This window comes from Lytechinus pictus, chromosome 3 (assembly GCF_037042905.1).
Source record: "Lytechinus pictus isolate F3 Inbred chromosome 3, Lp3.0, whole genome shotgun sequence".
Taxonomy (NCBI): Eukaryota; Metazoa; Echinodermata; class Echinoidea; order Temnopleuroida; family Toxopneustidae; genus Lytechinus; species Lytechinus pictus.
The window spans coordinates 30,958,854-30,986,352 of NC_087247.1; the positions used below are offsets into that span (position 1 = coordinate 30,958,854).

General features: G+C 36.2%; 1 protein-coding gene across 1 annotated transcript; it reads right to left on the reverse strand.

Moving 5' to 3' along the window:
* Window positions 1-544: 544 nt before the first annotated feature.
* Window positions 545-27,499, reverse strand: LOC129255705 (serine-aspartate repeat-containing protein F-like). The gene is made up of 4 exons (XM_054894036.2): window positions 27,472-27,499; window positions 26,031-26,208; window positions 11,324-13,820; window positions 545-4,193 (listed from the first exon to the last, which is right to left on the reverse strand). Exons 1-4 carry the CDS (start codon window positions 27,497-27,499, stop codon window positions 3,963-3,965), a joined length of 2,934 nt encoding a protein of 977 aa, XP_054750011.2. The 3' UTR covers window positions 545-3,962.

Sequence of the window (27,499 nt, forward strand, 5' to 3'; positions counted from 1 at the left end):
CACGTGTATGACCTTTAAGTGCAGTGGATGGTCTATGCTTGAATTAGAACACTAGGCTTTATCCTCGAAGGGAAATTGAATCTTGGTCCTCGGTGTTGTGAAAATAGACTGCCATGCTGACGTGGGTGCATAAACCCGAAGCCGGGTGGGTCTGACTGGGTGGTTACTCCAACCTTGACGTAAATACCTCATTAACAATCCTTTCATTCTCTATCAGTTTGTCATAAAATGTATGGATTCCTGTCCCTCACCCTTCACCCCTCCCATATCAAAATTTATTCATAATAAATCCAGATAAACAATACAGATTAATCCCAAATGCAAATTCAAAGTTGTGTCATGAAGTTATACTAAGGTTTCAGGAAAGTATGGAAATAATCAACTATGTTAATAACCAACATTGACCTACAAAAAGAGAATGATAAGAAAACAAGAACAGATGTTGGCCATCTATAGAGTGGTCTGATATTATTCATGCTATATGGGGCATAATATTAGTTTAAGGTTACATTATTAGCAATTTTTTTAAATCATCATCAGTCATCAGACCTGCCAACCTCTGGGAATGAAAAACTGTATTCTGTGATAAAAAAAACTGTATTTTTCCCCAAAAAAGTGTATTTCATAATAAAATGCTTGGCGCACTCGCTCATCGCGGCGCTCAAGCTGCATGCAAGCTAAAATGCGCACTGCTCTTGCAGATGAAAAAAAAACCATTAAAACATGTGTATATCTTCACGCTGGTTTGAACAAAATGATTGAAAAAAAAAACAAGTTACCTGAAATTACATTGATCTAATAGCCATATTTGTGCACGTTTTATGAAATAGAGACATAAACAGATTATTTTTTTCAATAAATTACGATTTAGTAAAAAAAAAAAAAAAATTATCATTATCATTATTATTATTTTTTTTTTACAAAAAACGTATTTTTCAAAGAAAAAACGTACTGCCGTATTTTGGTTGCGAAAACGTACTAAATGCGGCTAAAACGTACTGGTTGGCAGGTCTGAGTCATGCATACTAACAACAATGTAGCCTATTGATATCTTCACATGCATGCTAAGTATAGGAATAACCTAAAATTGATTAAAATCTTAACATAGTCCGTCAAATTTCTAATGATAATACTTGATTTTTTTATAGTGCATTACACATAGCACATAGCATGGCTTTGATGCGTGTTGTGGTCTAGAGGTTCTGACTCTCGCCTTTCAAACAGAGGGTCTCGGTTTCGAATCCTAGCCATTGCATGTTTTCCTTCAGCAAGAAATTTATCCACACTGTACTGCACTCGACCTAGGTGAGGTGAATGGGTACCCGGAAGGATTATTTCCTTGAATGCACTGAGCGCTGGTGATGGTAGCTTGAGCTAAAGCCGGGGTTCTAATAGCAGTGCTTTTTATACTCAGGTCAAAAGCGCTTTATAAATCCAGTTATTATTATTATTATGCCCTTATAATGCATAAACATGAAGGAAAAATATGAAGCAAGAATGAAATAGAATTGAAGTAAGAAGGTACATAAACACTGGACACCAAATTCACTCAAGAGTGGATATAAAAGTATTGAATGGAAACTTTTGAACTTATCTACATTACTCTGACATCTCATGAAATATAACAACAAAACTATCTGTATTGTATTATGTAAGGATTGCTCATTCAGAGTCTCAAAGTTCCATGTACAGTAGTGGGGTGAACGTACTCCATAACCCAGACGGATCTTCTACACTATCTTCACAGGAAGTGCAATTACTAACTTATCTCTGAACAACCACAATGAATATATCACATTGCTCTGATCAATATGCGGCGGCTGATCGTAAACAGCATCTAAATATACAAAGGTTAAAGGGGGTATTGCTATCTACTGATGTAGTGGTTGGAGAATGGGATAGCTTTTCCCTCTAAGCAGACCATCAGTTGGTATTACCCCCCCCCCCATGAACTTAATTTTTGTAATTTTTTGTTAGTATGATTCAAACATTGTGAATTGCTTCAAATCTCAAAAATAATTTAGCAATCCCTGTACTGTTCACCTTTCACCCTCCCCCCTTTAAGCATTCACAATGTTGTTGCCAAGGGTACATGTATCTGCCCATCAAGTGATCAGCTAGTCACCTGAGACCTCTTTTGTCATCCTTCCCTTTTGAGAGAATCTGTTATAACTTTGGCAAACTCGTTTCCCCTTTGAAATATGTCGGAACAGATTTTTCCAAAGTAGCAAGGTCACAAACAATATATTCTACATTATAAAAGCCTTTTTTTTTTAAAATCAAATCCCTTTCATCACCTTTTATCTCTATACTTCATGTTTATTTTTCATACCAAAATGTATTGTTTTGTAACATGCAAACAACAATTGCTTACACAAGATTCAGCTTTTATAGTGGTCAGAAATGAGACTAATTATTGCTGAAAAGGAGAAAGGAGGGGGGGGGGCAATATAATTCCCTGTGTCTCTTTCCTCTTTCTTTGCCTCTCTTGTAAAGGGGGGGGGGACAGGGGAGTATTAAAGGGGAAGTTCGCCCTGATGCAAAGTTTGTTCTTAAAATACCAGAAAAAGTAATAAAAAATACTGGTGAAGGTTTGAGAAAAATCCTTTTAAAATTAGGAAAGTTATTTGAATTTAAAGTTTTTGATAAAACCCATTTTTTATTCACTATACATGGGAAGCTGCTCGCACATTATGTCACAAATAAAAAATCAAAATTCTTATAATTTTAAATCTTTGATGGTATTTTTCTCAAACCTTCACCCATGTTTTCAATGATTTTTTCTACTACTTTTACAATTAACTTTTTTGTCATGGTGAACTTACCCATTAACACCCTTTTCTCTCTCTCTATAATCTTTCACCCACCCATGCAGTCACTCAATTTTAAGTAACAACGATTGTGTAGAGATCTTAAAATAATTTGCATTATTCATGTAAGACTTTCACAGGATTTGAAACATGAATGCTTTGTTGTATCATGAACAGACGCAAGAAAGAAGCAATTTCCTCTCTTGTCGCTATCCTTCAGATGACACTAGCAAGATACACGCATGAATCAACTTGGTTCAGACAATGTGGAGTCTCTAGGATGTTTTAACTTCTAAGCCGTGAATAACGCAGTGCTTTAGAAATCAGACATTTATCAACTAAAATATCTTTTTGTTCATCTGGGGCCTGTTGCAGAAAGAGTTGCGTCTAAATGCAAGTCAAAATATCAAGCGCAATTCCCGAATATGGGTGTGTCATCGGCTGAAAATCGAGTTGCGCAAGATTTTTTGAGTTGCGTTTAATCGAAACTCTTTCTGCAACGGGCCCCAGTTTTAAACTAATGAAAAGCAAAGCAGCTAGTACAAGGTAATGAAGCACATCCCTGTTCGATTGGTGAACCTTGTCTGCCTTTATGTCATGTAATTTCTGAAGACCAATTTTACAAAAGCTCCATTAATAAAAGATGGAAATATGGAAATTGCATGCAAGAAACATGAATATATACTCTTAAAGGAATGTTTCACAAAGATTCTTAAAGATGCTTAAGTGACAATGAATTTGTTAAGCCAACAACATGGCATTCACCCCATCAGGTACACATTTAACCCATAGGTGGATAGTGAAAATGTGAAAACATGGGTTTTGAACACATGCCTCTATTATTCATTACAAAGCACGAGTCAAAACCACTAATTAAGGAGGATGAGAAGAGGGGGAGGAAAAGAAGAATGGAGTAAGATGGAGAAGAAGAAAGAGGACAAGGAGAAGAAAATGATGAAGGAGAAAAAAGGAGATGAAGAGGAAAGGAGGATTGATCGAAGTTTAATGACACGACCAACACAATAAGTCATGTGTCTGAATACTTATCTGTAAAATTGTGCGAAATCACGGTTTTGTTTTCTTAATGTTAATTATATGATCTATGAATCGAGTTATAAAGAAAATTGAGAAGGAGCAAAAATAGAAATGTACTTACTCATCTGCCGCTAGGACATTGAGAATACTAGTCCAGGCTGGGAAGTCAATGTTTTCCTCCTCCTGTTCGATGGCATTACCAAGGCTCTTCCTTCGGATTCCTTCAACCTCCCTCACCATAGGAATGATGGAGTACGGGGAGACAAGCTTTTTGGTCAAGCGGTCAAAGATACCAATGGCCTCAGACGTCTGGTCATTCACCCAATGTGTACAAACCTCATAGGTAGTCTATGAAAGAAAAGTATAAGTAATGGAATAATGGAAGAGGACTAAAGGAGTACGGGGAGGCCAGCTTCCTAGACAATCGGACAAAGATACCAAAGGCCTGAAACATCTGGTCATTCCCCACAATGTGTATAGACTTCATGGGTCGTCTGTGATATATGAAAGTTTGGAGACTGTGTTTGATGCTAATTCATTATGTCAACAAGTAATACTATAGCTAACCTTTCTCTTATATCATTAATATGGTTTCAAAACTGTGTATCTCAAAGTAAAAAAAGAGAAGTTTAGAACAGTTCAGAAAATGCTTGATTTCAGAGTTATGACATAAGTGGCAACTTTTTTTTTACACAGACATGTTCTCTAAAAAAATTAGGAGATCCTTTTCAGACAATATGAGGTTACTAACTGTGCCATATTTCTAAAATATAGCTTTTCTGAGCTCCCATGAAATTGTCAAAGTTTTAGATGATAACACCCCAGTGATATTATGAAAATAGCAATGATGGGTTTAGCCAGGTCTTTATTCCCTTTACTTACAAATGTGAATGATATGCTACAGGTCATTTATCATATATGAGACAAACTATTAATACTAAATAATAAATAAATAATGAATAGATCGATATATAGATGAATATTCCTTACATTAAAATATGTTCACTAATCATCTTGTAATCATTATGTTCACACAACAATTTTTTTGCATGAAAAAGGAATGGAATAACTTGAAGTTACACTTCAATTTGAATTGCATAGCTTCTTGTATATGAACATAATCATTATTTTCAACATATATATTTGTTATACAAAATAAACCCAAACCACAATGTCAAATATAATGCATGATTCCAAGTAAAATACAAAAACATCAGCATGAGTATGGATGAAAGCCACACAAGATAAATTTTGAAAAAAGACAATGAACTCTTTATATATAGAAAACATATAATATACTCTGTGGTTTTCATCACATAGCACAGAGGGAAAGAATATGGGGGAACTGAATATATTATTCAAAGGCAGAACATTGACAGAAGCACGCATAATGTAGAGAGAGAAAAAAGATGGACACATCAGGCATGTCCCAAAGATAAAAATCTTGTTTAAAATCAAATAAGAAATGAAAAAGTAGCTACATGGCAATCTCATTTCAGATAAATGGGAGAAAAAGATATTTGAAAACATACTGTAAATAATTTTTGGCAAATATTTTATAAAGGGTAATGAAAAATCAATAATCATTTCAGTATTAAGTAAATATTTGAAGACCTCATGATCAAATGTTGTATCTTGGGTAAAGATAGTTAAATATGTTTTTATATAAATGTTAATTGTTATAAATGTAGCGGGAAAATAATATCATATTAGTAGGTATATATTCTAATACTACATGATCAAATGTTGTATCCTGGGTAAAGATTGGCAAATATTTTTTTCCCCTTAGTTACTTAAAGGGTGCTGAAAAATCATTTATAATTTCAATAGGTATATATTCTAAGACTACATGATTAAATGTTGCATCCTTACTAAAAAAATTGGCAAATATTTTATATATATATATATATATATATCAATGTTATAAAGAGTATTGAAAAAATCATAGGTAAATATCGTAAGACACTATAATCAATCTTGTAAAAGGTAGTGAGAAAAATCATTTATAATTTTAGTAGCCATATATTCTAAGACTATGTGATCAAATGTTGCATTATGGGTAAGAATCCAAGAACCATAAGAGTAGATTAGGTCTTGAGATAGTGCTGTTCATAATGGCGTTGGCATAGTGGCTTTAATTAATCACAGTAAATTTAATTCATTCCCCCAGAAATACAGGAAGGGAAAAATAAAACAATGGATTCTCCTTCACACCGAAGGCTAAGTTTTGTTCTCCCACTTGAAAAAATTGCTCCATTTATTCCAAAATAAACAACCTATAATTAACAAATAGGTCACGGGAACAAAAACATCTGCCAATTAAATACCATAACAATCTCATTCCTTGCCAACTTTCCATGATTTACTGCCAATCATTATTATAATGACACCCTAATTTATAAATACCAGTGGGGCATAAATATAAATACTACATACCACAAATGCATTTGTTTTATTCATGCATTATAAATAAATTCTATACTTTTTATTTTAATGTTTTCAATGAAATTGAAAATACACAAATATAGAGTAATACTGAAACAAAAGAGTTTGCAATATAGGCAATCTTGTGAGTATTGTGAAAGGGATCATGATAATGTGAAATATATCTCTGAAAGTCATTCACAAAACCTTTTCAGAAATACGATACATAGCTGCGACTTTAATCTTTAATTCTCCAAAGCCACGGTCTAGGTATCTAGGATGTTGATAGGGGGAATAGTTCTTTACAATTTGAGGATACAATCAGCTTATGATTAATAAAACACTAATATTAATTCATAGAATATAACTTAAGTGGGTGATATAAAGTTTGGTATTGTTTTCTGGTGTTGCGAGCAGGCCGATTTTTACATCAGCATGGCACCAAAATACAAATCTTTAGACAAGTCTTAGTTGGTGTTGAGCTATCTGTGATGTGATGTTTTTTTTTGGTAAACTCAGATTGGGTATCGGTGCCATGGATTGCAATCAAAATTGTGCTTCCGATCCCAACACCAGAACAAACACCAAACTTGAAATCACGACAAATGTGTTTTCTTTGAGAGTAACTCTTGCTGATTGGACAAATGATGTAGAAATGCGTTTCTGAAATGGTTAAAACTAAAAGTTCAACAACCTTGTTGTTGGCATGGCAGAAAAAAATACTAACTGATAAAAGAGTGAGTTTAGGTTAAAGGTGCTTGTCAGCAATTTTTTTATTGGTCATGATGAGATAGTAATGAAAGTGATGACTGCTTCAGTGATATGCTTTTTCCTTTCTACACTTCTTGTTTCTTGCTTCATTGGGTAACCATGGCAACAAGCAAGGAAGATGTGGGAGAGAGAGCAACAAAGACATGGAGTTAACAATCCACATGACTGCCAGACTGGTGAGTGATGTTGACACATTCATATCCCTTCAAAGTGATCAATATCTCAAAATCATATATAGCAGCATCCAAGTGTGGTTTAAGGGGATGTCACACCTAGAAGTTTCAGCCAGTGTATGCTGACTGCGGTATGTGTGGCGAGCCGTTTTCTCCTTTAACCCCTTCTCTTGACATCGAGCATCCCATTCTTGATCTGTACCGGCCACACAGAAACGTTGTTGGCCTAACAGAGCACTAACAGTAAGAGCAGTCACACCTTCCTGATTGTGAGGTCAAATATTGATCAAAGATGTAAAACAAGGTGTTGTTGTGACGTTAGGCATCGCTGCTACATTATCAGTTGTAACAGTGGCTCTGTTAGCACTATGTTACCGCTAACAACGTTTCTGTGCAGCCAGTCCTGAAGAATAGCATTTTATAAACATAAAAAGTTCAATTTTTTTAGAGTTGTGATAGCTCAGTCGGTAGAGCAGGGGTTGGGATTCCGGTGACCCGGGTTCAATTCCCACTTCGTGCGCTAGTGCCCTCTGGTAAGGCATCTATCCTCATAACTAGGTCCCTTGGTGAGGACCTCAGGCCTTTGGTCTTCTGGTTGATTGCTTTCAAGCATTCATGCTTTCTTCGCAACCAGGTAAACATCACTACCATATGAAAAATAATTTCCGTTGTTAACTAAAAGCAACATACTCTTTATATCAAGATATCGAGAAATAAAATTGAGAAAATGGAGTGCCAAAGCTTACGTATGGTTTCATACGCTGACTGTTTGACAGCCCCTTTATATTTTCTCAAAAGACAGACAGAAACAAACTTATTTTGAGCATGAGGGGAACCTCTCTGACCAGGACGTGGCATGGGGAATCTAAATTCATCTTGACGTAAACAGGATTCATGAAGAGGAGGCGAGCGAGCGGGTCAGAGTGACATCAGAATCAGAAGGCTGATCAAGGATGAATGCAGGTCGGGTTTGGATGAAATTATCACTCTTTTGAGGATTGATAATAGTCTGGTTTGATTCTAATTTGGATGAGAGATATGGTAAGAGGATGGCTAGACAGGTCAAATCACCCAAAGTGTTGCTTAAAGCAAGAACGGACTGACCAGTACTGTGTGTTATGAATTGCTATTAAACACAGAGAACAAATAGCCTATTTTGTACTTTACTAAGTTTATTTGAAAATGGAAACATCAAATGTCTATTAAAAGATGTGATTGAAATGGTTTCATAATATTTGCTATGGCGACAATTGCTCCAATAGAAAATCTGCACGTTAAGCCAAACATAAAATCCAACCTCCATAGCTAAATAAACCCTAATCATTATCTTTACATTATTCTGAACCAAAAATGCTATTATAATCTTAACTCTAACCCTATGTCCTCTGAGATATCAAGACCGGAGCAAATGTCGCAGGAGCAATTGTTTTGTCACCAAATTATATAGAATATGTTTTTAGCTCCAATACATGACTTATGAACTGCCAATGTCCAGACTCTCTAATTAGCATGTATTTTATTTGCCTAAATTCTTACTTACCATATGCAAATTTCTAACAGAAAAGTGTGCACAATCACTCTTTCTTAATTTTATATTTATCCTTTAAAAGATAATAATAATTACTGAAGAAAATGCATTTGGATTTAGAAGAAGGAAAGTAGCAATAGCCCTATGTCCTCCTTGAGGAAAACATTTTTAACACATTGAGGACCCAATAAAGATTTCAAATATCACCCCAAAAATGAAATATTAGGTTTTTTCAGAAGAAGAAGACTATACGAAACACTCGGTTCAAACTTTCGTGATTTTGTCAAAGAAAATATGAAAATGGAAAGAGGACATGAAAGGGTAAGCAACATAAATAGCCAGACAAAAATCTAAGCTAGCACTGAAACAGATACTAATGTTACAGCAAGCATGAAAACCAGCTGCTATTTATCTAAATAGCAAAGAAGCAAATACAGATGAGCAATTTATGAGGAGAAATTCAGCCGAAGAATGAATAAGCAAACTTTTGAAATGAAAATGAATATTTCACTTTCTTCTCACCTCAGAAAAGGGTTTATTATGAAGTTTGGCCTTTTCAACCTTCTGTATAAATCATAAAATTTTGTATCAAAGCAAAAAGAAGAAATCAGAATAACAAAATTTACAATGAATATATACGTCAAAGCAAAAAATAGAATGGAATCATAATAACAAGATTTATTATGTATATATACAATTATACATCAAAGCAAAAATGGAAACAAATAAAATAACAAACTTTATCACGAATGTATACATGTACATGTATACATCAAATAAATAAAAGAAATCATAACAAACTTTATAATGAAAGAAAATTAAAGCACATGGTGTGAATCTACTATGTGTACCAAAATAATATGCAGCAGCAATTGATAAAATGAAAGCCCCGTGCGATTTATACCTTTTTATTAATATGTGACATATCCAATACAAATAACTATTTGTAACAATGATTATGATTTTAAAAAAATTCTCCTACAAAAAAAATGAAATTGGCCAGTTTATTTCTTCCAAAGAATATTAAAGTGTTTATATGAAAAAAAAGTGGTATATGTTGAAACCTTTCAGTTTATTTTCCAACTTTGACGTTCTACCTTTACTGTAACCTTTTGCAGTGTTCAATGTATCAAATAGGGTTGACAAAATAGCATTTTTTTTAAAGTCACAAAGTAATTTATTTCAATTTTATCATAATATCCATCTTTCATCACTAATATTCCCTTTTAAAATAAAAAATGATCAAACTTTCTATTAGTCTTGCAGGTTCTGTGTACAACTCTAGTATAATTCTACATCTAGAAATTGAGACTGTCAGATAATTGTTCGACAGGGCAATCAAAAAGTTGCATTTCAATCACCTCAAAGGAAACATAAATCTAATAGAGACAATGGGAGGTGATTCTAATCAGACAGTGACATTTTGCCCGAATCGACATGGCTTACGTAACATGACAAAATCTTGGACACTAATACATAGCAAGTTGAGTATGGACGTAACTCACTTTTATGTCATTTTGTAACTTAAGTTAGTAATTTTGGTAGCACCTTCAGATTCTGGTAACCATAAAGCCCTAACTCAATTCAACTACCTACATAGCAAAATGACACTTATGACCTCTAAACAGAGTTGCTTCTTTGGTATAAAATCATTTAAAAATCGCTTTTTTCTATTTTTTTCGGTTAAGACCTTCTGTTACTCAACCAGTGGCACGTCTATTAAGTTGAATTACAGGAAGGACATTAGGACAGAGGCATCTTCCTTCATTCAATGACAGTCTATAGCTACAGACACACCGATAGTACCGACTCCAGATCGAGCAAAGCTTTCTGGTTACTTTGAATGGCATATCATTGATTGGTTTGGAGTTGACTTGGTGGGTGTGACTGGTGCATAGGACCCTGCAGGTAAAATTCTGAAACTGTGGGGAACAAAATGTCTGGACTGGAGTGACCAGTGGGAAGGGAAGAATGGTCATCGGAATGATAGAGGAAGATGTCGGAGGTCACGAAGGAAGCATCTTATTGTAACCTCCCTTGGGGCGTGTTGCCAATTTGGACTTGTCTGAGGCAATGACCATTTTGTCCTCCCACTATGAATGGGAATTTAAAAACTAGAATCACTGTACTCTAACAGGAATTTCATCGTACATATCTTTCTACTGCGTTTATAAATGGGGAACCACTGAATTAAATTTGTGATAAAAGAAAATGCTAGTGCAAGTGTCATGAAAGCAACAAACTGCAAATAGAAACAAAACATCTTATCACCAACTCCCATATTATGCTTGATATGAATTAACAAACTCCAAGTTTTTTTCATTACAATTCTTATCCATCATAGATACACCCCTGCCCCTGCAATCACTACACTTAAAAAAGATTGGAGATTAAGCTTCTTAAATTGTCAGAACATTCTGATGTAATGCAAACACAGTATAAATTGTACTTTTTATGATGGAAAAAATTAATGGGAAACATAGGTTATTTGACATTAACATCATGCTGTTACCAAAGATAAAAACTGTAGAATGATCTAAGAACAGATAATGTTTGTAATTATAATTGCTTGATTTTCTCACCTCAGTAGTATCTTCATCCATAGTGAGAGTCTTCCTGACTTCTGATTTCGCTCCAGACCGATCCCCGTCTCTGGTTACCGTAGCAACCTCCTCATAGAGATGTGACTGGCTGTAGATCTCATTATCCCTGATTGTTGATCTGGAATCTTCATCTCCAGTCAAGACTCCTGAATCATGGGAGGTGTTCCTCCCAAGCTTAGAGGACTTCGAAGAAAACCTCTCCTTGTAGATCATCTTACTATGTCTGCTCAGAGTCAAAGGGATACGCTTCATTGCCCTGTGACCAGAACCGTGATTGGAACGTCCAGGAAGACTTCCATGAATGACACGAGTGTTCGGTTTGGAAACCTGCGCATAGGTAGGGTTGCGCATGATTCCATCTGCATCCAAGCCAAAGCTACGGATAAGGCTCTTGCGGACATCTGCACTTGAACGGTAGTACCACGTTCTGCGCGGCTTAGGTGGTGTGTCTAAATCTTCCTCTGCTTCTTTCATCAGTTGCCTGTCCCCGCTAGGGAGGCAGTGTATGCTTTTAGAGATGACATTTCGCACTCTGAGTTCGCCAAGACTACAGATGTTCTCGAGGGAACCCATTGATTTTGTTTCCTGTTTGTCCTCTTGAACAGCATCTTCACTACCCTCTGTAAATGTGGCACTGACTGAACTGACTGGACTACTATTGAATACATTCCTATCCAGATTGTCATCATCATCCATGCAAACATTGTCATAGACTGGGTCGTCACAGAGACCATTCTGACCTGTGCTAGAGTCACTGGCATACTCCAAATCCACAGACTGTCCATCTTCAGCTGCTGGTGCTGGAAACCCAAAAGAGTTGTTGACATCGCTGCAAGTGGTTTCCTTGAAGTCCCCACTATCCTGGTAGCCATCATCAGAATCCAAAGAGTCACCACGAAAGTTCACATTTTCAATCCTCATATCCTCACCAAAAACACTTCCTTGACGCTTCTCATTAGCAGACCGTTTCTTACGAAGCAGGTTTGCCGTTATAGATTGATACGTGCTGTTCATGGACTTTTTGAAAGACCGGGTGGTGACTCCACTCTTTCCATCACCATCATCCTTCTTTTCCTTTGGTTTAACCTCTTCATTCTCATTGACATTATTAACAGTATCATCAGCATTGCTAATGTCTGATTCACTGGTCTCCATCTCACAACTTTCTTTATTATTTCCATTTTGTTCCATGTCTACTTTGATATCATCTTCTGTCCTAAGCATACATGTTGATTCATCACTAAAGACCGATTCCTCACAACTCTCCATGGAAGCCAGCTCCTTAGTTTCACCTGAGTTTGTATGTGGCATCTCAACTTCACATTTTACAGTTTGAGACACTCTACTTTCATTTGAATCAACGCTGGAAGACATCTGACCTGAATTGCTTTCGTCTTTGTGAGCGTTCATGAGCCCAGACTTTACCAGAGCTTCAACAATGTCTATCTCTGAATATTCTGAGAAACGGCTGATATCATCATCCATGGTTTCCTCCTCATCTTCTTTAGAAATCCTTTGTTCTGTTGCTTCCACTTTATTTTCTACACTCTCATCTTCAATATCTACCTCAGCAACTGATGGACAAGCCTCCTGAGCTCCAATTTCAATTTTTTCATACCCATCATCATCCTCCCCTAATTCACCAAACAAAATTGCAAGAGAAACCCCAAAATCGTCCTCCTCCATGGAGTGCACAAGATACTCCATGCTACTGCTTCGGCTTTTTAAAACCTCCTCCTCGGTCATAGGCACCTCGTAGCCATCTACATCGGACTCTTCGGCCCCATCAAAAACCAGATCATAATCCTTCGCTTCTGATGCTTTTAAATCAGCAGCATTCTCATGCCCGGCTATCTCCGCAAGTTGAGCCATCAGGGCTTCTAATTCTGTATAGTCATTCTCATTGGCATCCTTTTGCATTTGTTCATCTACCGTCTCCACTTTCTCATAAGCATTGGTGTCTTCATCATCATCATCTTCATCGGTATCTTCCTCCAAATTTCCCCTCTCAGGTTTGGGAGGACTGACTGCCTCAACTCCATCAGTATCATGATCAATATTGACAACTCTTTCGTAACCATGATCGTCTTCTTCGACAGTTCTCCACTCATTAACCTTGATCATCGGCACTTTCCATTGACTCGACTCCACATCGTTGTCTTCGTAGGGAGCAGATGGGATTGGACACTGGTACTTGATGTTGGAATCGTCCACAGCTCGGGAGACAGCCTTACCCATCTCGTCGTCTTCTAGTCTTTGTTGGACCTTCTTGATATCTCCTACGCAAAAAGAGTGTCTTCTGCGATTCGCCTGGCTTCCGTCGTCCTCTAGCTCTACGATCTCGATGGCATTCACATCCAATACATTGGAAAATGTGACTCTTCGTGCTTGCATGTATTCCTTGGAAGGGCCTACATCCGCTTTAGCTTTCCTCGGCCTTGGCATGGACTGTGTCTTCTTAGGAGTGCCCAAAATACTGCATAAAAGACAAGAACATAGAGTAAAAAAGACAAATTGATATTTTTAAGTATAGTTATATTACATGTATATCAAAATTAAGGTACCATATAGAAGATTGTACATGCAGTCCTGTACCTTGCCTTGACAACGAATTACTGCAAGGATCAGTTGAAACTTGTGCTGTTTAGTAGATAACACGAAGAAAACAGCAATTAATAACACTGCATCGTCACATATACATAATTTTTTTTAATGACACAGCACTTAAATGGGAAGTAAGCCCTACACTTTAACAGTCTATGCACACTCTTGCAGTATTCCTATGTGTGCATATTCAGTGCGTACCCTAAGGCATTCTCCTTTTATCAGTACACCACACCTATTGCAATTTCACGAATGAAAACAGGCAGCACTACTCTTAATGACCGACTTAGTTTTTTTCACATTGGAGACTTATAATTTGCATCCTGCCCCCCTAATCGCTGAGCCTTCTGTACTTGAATTATTTCTGATTGGATTTTAACATGTCAAACCTCTGCTGCCCCGCAGTTGTCACAGACTGGACACAAGACGAGTGGAGGGACGCCAGAAAATCAACAAGAGTATGGGGTGATCAAGGGACACACTGTCCAAGGGCGTGTTCAGGACTCATAATAAGATAGAAAGATAGAGGAGAATTAAGAACGAAAGATTGCATTAGAAAGCTGAGAGCAGGCAACAGAAGAAAGAATTTAAAGGACTCTGCATCAAAATATGACAAAGAGCAAATCAAGAGATACAATTCCTATATTTAATAAGCAATCCTGATTTGTGAAAGAATATAAAGAGAAGATTCTGCTCGATAAACAATGAACTGTACTCATAGCAGACCTTATACGAAAAATGTAATAACCAACATCAAAGTTAAAATTACAATTCATTCATACCAAAAACAAATGGAATGTGCATTATTTCATCCTTCTCCATGGGAACAGCTCATGATAGGGGGAAGATTATTATAATCACAACATGCTGCGAGAAGGCATTTCACCCTTAGTATACATCAATGAATAAAACAGTCAAGGTTATTATTTTCCTATATATAGCAGTGATAGTGAATTATATACACAATTTTAAGAGTGCTCCTGTCACTCATAATAGTGAAGGCCTTGTTCACTGTAATGCAAACAGAGCCATGATACTGGATTATTGATAGACCTAGAGTAAATTTGTCATCGATTTCTGTCATTATTAATCATATTTTTTGAAGAAACAAGACCTAAATCCTGTCCATTTGATGGATCATGTGACGGCTTCTTAGTAATTTGTTTTGTGTTTTTCCATCGAACTTTAATAGACCCATATTCAAATATAGTCCAACTGCCATTTAGTCCATTTAGCATTTTTTTTTAAATTTCCTGTTAGAATTTACCCATTTTGACTATATGGTTAGGTGAACTGTCTATGAACCAAATATTATTTGACATAAGAATTTACATATTAATGTATCGTGTTTGCTAAAAAGAAATCTGAGTAATTTAAATTCCATCAGCTTAAGCTGAAAAATATGATCTCTGGAGATATTAGGGAATTTAGTCTTTTTATATCAAAACACCAGGATTTTTTTTCATTTCTCTAAATTGTTTTATCTATATCATTTATTCATTTGTTTTTTGCCTTCATTTTTTTCTTTTTTTTTCACTTGTAAAATCTTTATTTAATTTTTGTATTTCTATTTTATTGATTTACTTTTATTTATTTATTTATTTTAAGTTATTTTATTTAATTTAATTCAATTTTATTTTATTTTATTGTGTATTTTTTTATTTCATTTATTCATTCATTTACTTTTTAATTGATTTATTTATTTATTCATTTTTTTTTTTGGGGGGGGTCACTTAGCACAATAATATATGTCATTCATAATGCCATATGTAACTTACCATCAGCTTAAAATGAAACAATCCCTGAGTATCAAACTAATCAAGAAAATAGAAGAAAAACTTCCAGAATTTGCCAGGAAGAAGAAAATTCTGCACAAGGGCTATCTTTCTTAATGCTGTACCAAACCCCACAGCAATCAACAAGGGCCCATTTGCAATTTATGGGGGCTACTTTTGACATTTTAGGAGTGAACTGAGCTTTACACAGTATGTGTAGGTATATTAGGCCAATCTACTTCAATTTCAACTGTGCCTAATACTTTGAAAGTATCTTAAATGATTTATTTCAAAATAAACTTTAAAATATCTATCTGATTAATTTGAACCAAATGCTAAACAGGAAATGACTTGAAATGCCAAACATAATAAAATGGAAATGTAAAAAAATACCAATAAAGCCAGTCCTAACAGGTCCAAAAAATTCAAATGATTTGGTTGATTTATATGACTCATGAAAATTGCTTGGATTATTAATAAATGAGATTAACATGTTTGAATAAGCCTAAAAAATCATGAAAAATCTATTGATTTGGCTAATTTATAGGATTCATAAAGATTGATTGGATTATTCATAAATGGGAATAGCATGTTTTGTTGAGCCAAGCTCCAAATGTGTGAATCGGTAGCTAAGTGTACGCAAACATGTTCTATTTATAGGCCTCACGCTGTAAGTGAAAAACAAAAACGAGGAACAAGGGGGGAAGCACGCAACACAGGGTCATCACCTGCCAGTTCGGTTGTCATAATTTGGGACAAACGTAAGAGGGGTACGTGAGTGGGCCTGATTCATATCCTGTATGGAGAAAAGGAAAGTGTCTCCCTCTCTATGGGAAAGGGGGTAGTGACATAATTGGGCAGGCCGGAGAGGGATGGATTGTGTGAAAAAAGTGAAAAATTATGTCTCGGATACTCAGGATGATTTGGTGATACATGTTACTATGAATGGCGATCAATGTAGGCATATACCATGAGTTTTATGTCCTTCATGATGTAAGAATGATAAACAAAAAAGAGAGAGAGAATGGTTTGGGTTAGGGTCAGTCATGATCGAAGGAAGGGAAAAAAGAGAGAAAGGGGCAGGGATAGGTTGGAGTGAAGGTGAAATATGGATGAAAAACAATATATTCACATCATCCCCCCAATAAAGCGGTATTAGAATGATAAATCATTCAAAGCAAAACAAAGACCAAGAATGACCAAGAAGTTTGTAATTATGATTGCAGTAGTAGCTGGACAGGTGATTTTATTTTGAATCCTGCACAAAGTTACTATCTGCCTAAATATCTCCTAAATTTCTGGTCTACACAAGAACTATGTCAAGCAGGTTTCATCCCATTCAATCAGGGTCATAGTTGTAATGTAACTTGGGGAGTGTTTCATGGGATCATCTTGTCAGTGATCCACACCAACTGATTTTTTGTTCTGAGCCAATCAGATGCAAGGACTTCACTAGCTAATAACAGTTGCCAGTGAACGTCACAGACTAGTTGGATTCATGAAATGCTCCCCCGGAAGCAAACTTGTAGGTTAAACCATGATGGAATTCAACAATCCCACAATGCAACACGTGATGCCATACTTCATCTATGAAATAACATCAAGTCATCAAACCCCAAGACGTAAATCAAAGCTTTCTTAATAATCCCCTACCTTGGCCATTTTCATTTAACAATTAATCACAGAAAGTTTGTGCTGGTGGTAATTATAAGAGTTCAGTCATTAACTCACCTAGGCACTTTGCTTGATAAGATGTTGAATTATTTAAGATCTACCTGACTATAGGTGGTTTCAGACCACCTTGAAGTTTGTCAGTTCCAGGTATTTTCTGATCAGAAATTTACCCTGATCAGAAAATACCAGGTAATATTGGCAATGTGAAAGCAAATTACGCATAATCTCCCCGAAAGAAAATACCCACTTAATAGTGGGTACTTGTCAAAATTACGAGAACTATCGCAGGGATTTTTCCAAGGTCGCAGGAATTTTGGCAATGTGAAAGCAATTTACGTAAACTTTTAGCCCAGCGTGTAGTTGGGCGCAGGCGCCTTGGGTGGCTGCTGAGCTAGTGATTTTGAATCTCGCGCTTCGCTTGCTTATCAGACCATACTGCGCATGCTCGTAACTTCAGTAACTTATTCCGAAGGGTATGTTTCGGGGCGGTGTGAATGCAGAAATAATTAATGGGTATTTTTTAGCGTTAAAAAGTTCTCGTAATTTAACGGGATTCTTATGATCGAGGCGGTTTGAAACCACCTTATGAAGATTATGTCAAAACCTTGCTCTACCTTGACCCAGAAACCACAGCATATTGTCTGAAGAATAATAGTGACTCAAACAATGACTTGAAGAATCAACCTCAGAAATTTGGGGTTGGTGACAGGGGCATGACAATGCTTAAATCTCACATATTACATTTCCAGTACTGTAAAATGTATATAGAAATCAAATGAAATTTTTGAAAAAGAAATATATCATATGTCACATTTTGAAAGGGAAATATTTAACATTTCCACTTGAAGGAGGAAAAAAATAAGTACTTTAGGGAAAGATTTATAGCTAAATAAAGCCATATCCCAAATGGTTCAGTACAACATCTCAATTGATTACGTTTCATCAAAAACATCATGAATGATGCATTTAGGTCAGCCAAATGTGTAAAAATGGCCTCCATAGACCTGACCACAACATTAACCTGTCAAATGTCATTGGAATGCCAAAATTGTGATCCCCAAATCTTGAAATAAATCCTAGCTATCCTTTATTTTCTCAAAATGTGAAGTCTTTTTTTTAACTATACAGAGTGTCAAGTAGTGCACCTCAAAGTGACAGCAAAACTTGTTACTTTTACTCATCAGCCTCTTTCTGATGTTGTCAACATCCTTGACATTCAGGATTAAAACATTACATCTATTTCAATGGGTGAAGCAGATTATGGAGATTAAGCTGTGCTAGAAGTAATCCATCCATATTCTACTATTCCTAGCCCGAGGAAATACAAGAGAAAAGGATGGAGAATGTAATTTTCATGAAACTTCTAAGTAACGAGAAGAAATAAAGAAGAAACAAACATAGAAATCAGAAGGGAATTGACATACTTTTCATACATATGAAGAGAGGGTAATATAATTACTGAAAGGAAATTATGAATTAATTAATTTCATCAATTAGGATCTTGAAATGATTATGAGAGTTAGTATTTAAAACAAGCAAAGACAATTTAATTCATTAATATCATGGTTTACTATGTTGGCTATCATTGTACACAGTAATGAAAACTGATGAAAATCTTGAATATTTTCCATACTTCCATTGCAAAAACCACAAAAAAAATGCTTGTTCAACAAATTCCCTGTCTTAATAGTTCAAACAATTATCAACTGAAAAGGAAACCACTTTGGTGTCAATGAATACGAAGAAAATTCTTTACTCCAAAATCTTTGAAAAGCATTATTTTATATCCTTTGCTGGTATTCTACAGTATGGCCAGCACTATAAACCCCTGCCTGATGACTCTTGGTTCAAATTTACTCCTATTTTTGTCCTTATTCTGTCTTTTCATTTCCTGAAGTCTTAATCAGCTTGCTGAAACTTGACTTGATGTGCAACTTCCCGCACAAAATTATCTTCAGAATTGTTTGCTTTTCCTATTCTTTGTACTTTTTTTTCTCCCATCGCTGCACGTTTCCTTCCCTCCCGACATGATCTTAAAGGAATCCTAATAAGAATGAGTAACTGATCATAGACAGTGGAATGGAAGAGAAGCATAGAAGATGATGGATGATTTTATCCAGGTGAAGATTAAGATATCCTTATTCTAATCCCATAGGATTAAGCTAAATGTTGGGGATCGTGCTGGCTTACACAACACTTTCCCCAAACATTTCTTTTTGCATTTACATGCAATTCTCAACTTTAAGAGGATCCTAAAAATATCCTAATCCTTCAAAAAATATTCTTTTTCCCCAAACTCAATCTCATTATTTTCTTTAAAACATGATTAAATTGATTTATGGGAGCATTTGTCTGCATGCAGTCAGCTAAATCTAATCTTTGTTTTTGTTTCACATAGTCCTCTTTCCCGATTTTATTCCCAACTTTGTAATATCCTGCCAAAATATACTATGCACACATTTTTTGCTGGATTACGATATTTTTACTTAAAAATAAACAAAATAAACAAAAGTGATTTTCATAAAACCAAATCTGGGCAGATGTTTCTGTAACAGCTGCATCATTAATATTATTATCTTTGTACCACCCAATATTCAATCAAATATAACAGAATTTGCTACTACATTGTTCTTATATTCCATTTGGGCACTGTATCTGCAGGCCAACAATACTTCATTTTTTATTGGTATGGAAATGTGTTGATCGTCATTGATTTTATCAGAATTTACAAGAGATGTGAGAAGGCTTCATACACAATGGAGGATTGATCTAATTACATTGAATTTTTCCTGTATATACATATTCTAATAATCAGTCTGTCAGAAGACAAAGAGCAAATTCTTGGTGATATCTCAGCAACAAATTTCCATCCCATGATTCAATTGATTGGTGTCTGTGTTTTAATGTTGATATGACACTCGATATTAGGGAGGACAACTCGCAATGGAGATGAGACTATTGTTGGTCATAATTCAATTTGTGCTTGTCTGCGTGTATTCTGGTAATTTTATAAGAATTTGCAAAAATGAATATATAAGGATAACGATATCAGAATGTGTCAATTTCAGGAGGTTGAAGACATGCATCAGACAATATTGATTAGACGGGGACAGCACTGTGGGATATTATTCTTACTTTTGATGCTGACTCCGAGAGACTCGAAAGTCCAGCACAGAATTTCACATGTAATCTTTGTGTAATGGCTATCGACAGTAGTTGGTTTGTAATGCCTTGGTTTAATTCTTTCACCATCTTTGAACTGTCCCCACCCACAAGTTTTGCCTCTCTGACCACGTAACCTTGATCGAGTCTGACAGCAGTCTCAAGATAATTGGTATAGCATTATATTGAGATATATTTCTTGGTTGTTTGCCCGTTTGAGGATACTGCATACCATGATTGCAATGTTGTAGTTGTTACTTACAACAATTAACATCAAAGTAATCATCGCATGTAAATATAACCTGCTGGAAAACTTATATTTTAATTGGAACTCTTCTTTCAGATTGCGCACTTTTCAGAATTTCTCCTTAAAATACTTTTTGCTTGAAGTTCTACCACTGTGCTCAATTTCACACTTGTAACAAAAACTGAAAAAGTGCACAGGTTTATCACTTATCTGCCTAACTTAATTCATAGCCCAAGTTCTATTATCCAAAATTTTCTATTGGCCAAATATGGTGTGGTACCGCTGATTCACTTTTTATCACGCAAATTTGAACTGAATCAGGAGAAGGGTCAGTTTGGGCTAATCCCCGTCAGCTTCTTATACCATCACGCGTTGAAGTTCGTTACCCATTCTGACAAGGCGTGTTGTCACTCCTTGTCCGTTTCTTACAAGTGCCGATCTTTCATCGAGTTGACTATGTCTCACGCTTTTGTACCAATTTGTGAGTGATATTTCTTTTTTTTTTTTTTTTGAAGACAATCTCATTGTTCTGTATCTTTACAGTATTCTGTCTGTCTGTCTGTAAATTATCTTTACCCATGACTCTACATCTGGGGATGAATCTCAACATTATCATGGATGTTAATTCAAAACCACCATATTCCTCTTTGTTTCTGTTCCGCTTAAAGATCCAGACCGGACCCGAAAATGAAATTGATAAATTATATACCAATCGAAAGCTTATAAGCTACTAAATACACCAAGGTATGCTTTATGCATTTTCACCGCTTCCCAGCTGAGTATTTTGCTTAAGAATATTCCAATTATCGGGTTTCGAACCCCGCTTAGAAAATAGGCTTTATTGTGCTTTTCACCTGCCTCGAGACCGTGACGTCACGTTGTGTAAGAAGCGTCGTGATTCCATAGGTTTGTACACAGAAAAACTGGGTGATTTTTTTGCTTTCCAGATAACGCATTTCATTCTCTTCACTTCTATCACAGAGGGATATCACATATATTTTTACCCACAAGCTTGAATTTATGAAATCTGCAGTTTTGAACTAGTTTTTGCCATATTTTATTTCCTGCTTATTTGGCGCAGATTTCAATTCTATCTGCATTTAGATTATGTATAACAACTTTTCCTGACATAGCAATTTAGGCCCAATAAGAGCCAAACAAAGAAATCACAAAAAAGGTAGTGAATAGTTGTAGGTTTACAACAATTTGAACAGTGAATAATTTTGAGTGCCATTTTCATCTGAAAACGAAAAAAAAATGGATTTATAACATGGAAATGGAAGAAAATACCCAATGCTTTTGTACACAAACCTATGGAATCACAACCCTCCTGACACAACGTGACGTCATCATTTTCAGGCGACGTGGGGGTGCTCAATCGAAGCGTACTTTGGAGGAGCAGTTTCTTTGATTTTTATTTAATATTTTTAACTATTGGAAGGAGATATATGTAATATTTTTGGTATATTCGTATTGTATGAATCATTACCTTTATTTTGATATATGATTGTTTTTACACCGGTCAGGGTCTTTAAATATGATGAGGAAGTGTTTAAAAATATCAATCACATATTAGGACTATATTAAAGTGTTCTTCATCGGGATTTATCACCATATGAGTACAAATTCCCTTTTCATCTAAAATTGTCATATTGATACACGTCTTGCAGGAAGTAAACATCATTTATTGAAAGGTCACGTCAAATTACTAGTTTACAATGAGGCCAATGCTACTCTATCTAGAAGAGATAACAAATATTTTAGGAGAGCATTTCACGGAACAACAAGTCAGTGATATTCACTGACTGTTGTAAAAACTACTGCCATGCTTGCATATATGATTGGCTAAGAACAAAGTTGTCAGTGAAAATCATTGACAGAATTGTTCATGAAATGTCCCCCAGGAGATAAGCAAGGAGACAAGTTCACAGAAATAGGAAGAACGCATCAACTGGGACGCAATCCCATAACACAAATGATTACTAAAACCAGAGTGGTTTCGATACTGTTCTTTCATCACAGATCACCCACACGTGAAAGATCTTCAAGGCAAGTCTGCTAATTGCCAATCTCTCTCTCTCTTTGATCATCTTAATGTCAAGTCTCCTGGTGCAATGATTGGTTTTATCATTTACATCAATGGCCCCCAAAGGTGAGGACTCCAGATAATTATCTTCTCAGGCATACAGCATTACTTTATCACCTTCACAGGATTTTGCCCCCTCTCGCTTTTCAAAAGTAAGAAAGTTAAAACTTATTCAAACTTTTTTTTCCATTGATTTTTTTTAAATGAAAATCTATTCCTTTTTATCTCTTTATTTTTCTTTTTAAATTTTCCTGAAAGAAATTAACATCATAAAAAGATGCCTGGAGCATTACGAAAGCATAACCCCTACTTTTTAAGCCAACCCACTGCACATAACAGAGCCATAAGTTTGTCCCAGGAAGTACAGGGCAATGTAGAAAGTACCACTTGAGGTTCATCCACATTAGGCCGTGCTGCACCATCCAGAGTTTGCTCTCGAGATTTTAGCCCGATTGGCCCTCTTCGCGATTAATCTCGAGATTCAAGAAACCACGTCTCCACCATCGCAAGAGCGATTCCTGCTTGAGCGAGGCAGCGATGCATTATGGTTTGACGCCATTAATAAATAATCCCGAGTGCGTCTGCACCTACGAATTAGCGCGCTATTTTGCAAATAATCCCAAGTTGACTTGGGATTGCAATCTCAAGATTAATCCTACGAACTAGCGCGATAATTGCGTCTCCATTGCAAATAATCTCGAGATTGTTCAGAAAGGGATAATTTGTCGGATCAGAAATAGCGCGATATTTTGAAAACTCGGGATGGTGCAGACGGCCCTATTGGAAAAGAAGTCATGTAGTAGAATCATGATTAAGATTTGAGGAGCTCATTGATTTCTAACAGTATTGGTACTCAAGAATGGCCTTTCAGAGACAAATGCAAAATCCCTTAAAGCAAACTGCTGCACTAAACCTTTAAACTTGTTTCTGGGGTAAAGGTACACACAGCCCGTACAGCTTTTAGAGAACTTTTTCTTCAGGTAACAATACGGGCTACCGTCTGGTGTATTGTCATAAGTGGTGAAGTGAAGAGTGCAAATGTACAACCACTGATAAATGACTGCTTTTTTACAGCATGCAAGTAAAACCAAAGATTTAACCCGTTGGACACTGAGCTCGCATATACACAAACTGGAGTCAATGGAAAACATGTGTTATAGCGAAATTATTCAGTCTCCAACAGGTTAAGGACTGTGTCAGGGTTGAGTGAAGGAGGGATGGTGAGGGTTAATGAAAGAACAGTAGAGGAACTATGATTCACTGTCTGGTTAGGATTAGGGAGTTTCCATCGGCCTTTCTTCCCAGGCAGCACAGGCAGTAGAGTCAGCTAGGGGTATCTTGAAGAGGATGATCCCCAAGCAGCCTCTCACCATATTCTTTGTTTCAAGAGCAAGCCTTCCTGCTATTAGCTGGCTCACCTAACGCAATCATTATCCATTCCCTGGGAAAATCCCAGAGGCTTTTCTTGTTTCCTTCAGAGTTGCTATTTGCTCTGCCTAAATTTGCATTTTTCAGTCTCTGTAATTCCAAGACGCCTTTTCAAAATCATATCAAAAACACTTTTCTATGGCTTACTAATGGCAGGGTAGGTCTTACGGTATGTGTTCTTGCTATTCTTTTGAGCACTGATCATATTATAGTCATTGTGTTGAAAATCTTTGTAAATTCCAATTAATTTGAATTGCTCATTTAGGTTAATTTGTAATAAAGTTGCAGTTGCTAGTAGACAAACAGAACTCAATTGACTGAATAAATCAAGACTCTTTATGGTTTCATATTGTGGTAAAATTAAGGTCTTTAACCCGATCCAGTTACATTGCCTAATTCCTGACTGACTTGGAGATGGACTAAAAACAGATTTAATTTTTATTAAAACAGGGAATGAGTTGAAGTAAGTTTGGTGTTAAACCTGGTATGGGAGCTGTATGAATGGTAAATTGCCAATCCGTCTACTGCCAACCCGGCCATTCACCACATGGTCTACTTGTCTAATACCATTCTGTCCATCAACATTTCGTCTAACAACCATTTGGTCCAATAACCATTTGGTCCAACCATCGCTTTGTCTAATCACCATTTTGTCTATGACCATTTCGTCTCATAACCAGTTGGTCTAATATCCACTTCATTTTCACTCATTTTGCACCATTAACACTAAGTCCAATTAGACCAAATGGTTTATGGACTAAATGGCTATTAGATTGTGGACGAACCGATGGTAGACCAAATGATAGTAGACGAGTTGGCAATTGGACGAATTGGCATTAGACAAGTCGGAAATAAACCGTATGGACACTAGCATCAATCTACAACATCTTCCTTTTTTTATGTCACTCAATTTTATAAATGAATGTCAGATATTTGGCCAGAATATATGGCATAATTATGCACAACCATCCTATTTGCTGCAATCATTTTCAGGTCTTTTTAGCTACATTGCTCATTAAGGTTAGAGCATGGGAGGGGGGGGGGTGTGACATCAGTCTACTGTCTACAATGAACTTGAAGTAAGGGAGGTCTAAGAAATGACTCATGAAAATATGGCATACGTTGGTATCATCTGTTCTTATCTGAGCACCTGTGTTTGTGGTTGCTTCAAAACTGTCAACCTCAACACCTAACCTGGACCTAAACACCATCCAGTGTAGTATATTTTTTGTTATCATATTGTGGCAGTGTTTATGATGTGAGTGATGCCTTATATTTGGGAGTTTTAGATTGTAAAGGGTGTTGTCCCCTTACACTGATCACGTGGTCAATGTAGTTGAGAGGCCCCATTGACTTAATAATTAAAACATGTAAGATCACACTTAACATGTAGGCTACAGCCAAGGGTATTCGGTTTGTGACGATGCCAAATAAATCTTCATGACCCAGATTATTGATGAAATAAGAATCAATATTTTTGGATTCATGGTTTTAATAGTGGACAATTAAGGGACAGAATGTGACACATGTGCAGTCCACTATGTCAACATGCAAATCTTAAACTCCCAACTGTCTACATAAATAACGACTTTAAGGTACAGGAAGAGAACGTTCCAACTGCAAAACGCCCTTTCTCCCTTGAATTTTATTGAAGTATATAGCATTCTCAGGAAAGTTTCTGTTTTGTTCACAATGTCCATAATAACATACCTTCTAGGGGAGTGGTATCCAAAGCAAGCAACGATTCTTTTCCCTTCTATCTGGATCTCATCATTCTTAATGAAATCCTCCATGACCATCTGTATGAATGGAACAGCCTCTGTCTTGATGTAGTCCAAGGTATCACTGGCAGACAACATCTGTCGATCCAATTGCTCCTCAGTGAACTCTGCATGTAAATAAGGTTTGCAATGATAATAATAATAACGGCAACAACAACAACACCGATAATGATAGTTATAACAACAATAATAAATATACTACTACTACTACTACTACTACTACTACTTATAATAATAATAATTATGATAATATAATAACAATAATGATATTATAGATAACAACAACAATAATGATAATAATATGACTTTTATATAAAGAGATACATTCACTCCATAGAGTGCTCATGGCAAAATACAATAAATACACTTGCTGATCAAAACTATCACTTGTTCCCAAAATACTGCAAGCCTATATGTGAAGGGGAATAACCACATAATCACTTAGTTCTCCCCATCAGATATCCAGCAAAATGATGCCCCATATCAGGAGGAAAACCAAAATGTTATAAATAAAATTTGTTATTTTCATGTCTGGCTCGCTGAGGCATGAAGCTGACAGACGACACGAGTCCCTTCTAGCTTTCCAAGGAAAGTTCCACATCTGGTGAGAGGAAAACAGTGGTTGTAATCCGGGATGTCTTCCCTGGAGCATCGTTGAGGCAAGTTTCCAGTTGAACATCAGGTAATTGTCGTGTAACAATGTGAGAAATGGAAGGACAAAAAGCCCTTTCGGAAGTTACATTAAAAAAGGTTTCACTTTGCAGATGCAGAGGTAGTTCTCAGAAGTGACAGGCCTATATAGTTTCAGATGCAACACAGCATCCTTTGGTAAAGTTTGCAACATGTACAATAACAAAAATAAGGAGTATACAGGCACAATTCACAACTTACAGTTCATACAACACACAAGAAATCTGAACTTACAATTTCGAAAATGCGATCAGACCCCCTATGCATTTGATTTGCATGGTACAATAACAACTGTATCACACAAAATATAAAAAGCAAGGGGATATTTTCCAATAAACAACTTGATCCGCTGATGATACTTTCGCCGAAGAGCAATTGATTTCAACAAACAATTTGAATGCCTGTACTATTCCAGACACTTCTGCCTTCACACCAATAAGTTGTGTAGGACATACATGGTAACCCAATGACTTCTTTCATCCCATATTAGCGATCATTCAGTTCCAAGAGTGAATGGACTGAGACGTGAAGATCTATCTTGATACCAGGCGCACATCATAGTCTCACTCCTCACTACCAAAACATGGAAGGAAGGAGCCAAGGAATGCAATTTCAAAGGGAAATGTCTAGTTGACGAAACGTGTCAAGACCAATTGCTGTAGGAGATGGCTGGGTCTTACCAAGCTCCTTAGTCTTATCCTTCCTCAT

Bases quoted from the DNA above. Each gene is read 5' to 3' on its own strand.
- LOC129255705 (XM_054894036.2), bottom strand. From the start codon at position 27,499: ATGAGGAAGGATAAGACTAAGGAGCTTG. The intron at 26,209-27,471 runs GTAAGACCCAGC...ATTTACATGCAG, and splicing joins GGATAAGACTAAGGAGCTTG to AGTTCACTGAGGAGCAATTG. The intron at 13,821-26,030 runs GTATGTTATTAT...TCTTTTATGCAG, and splicing joins GGATACCACTCCCCTAGAAG to TATTTTGGGCACTCCTAAGA.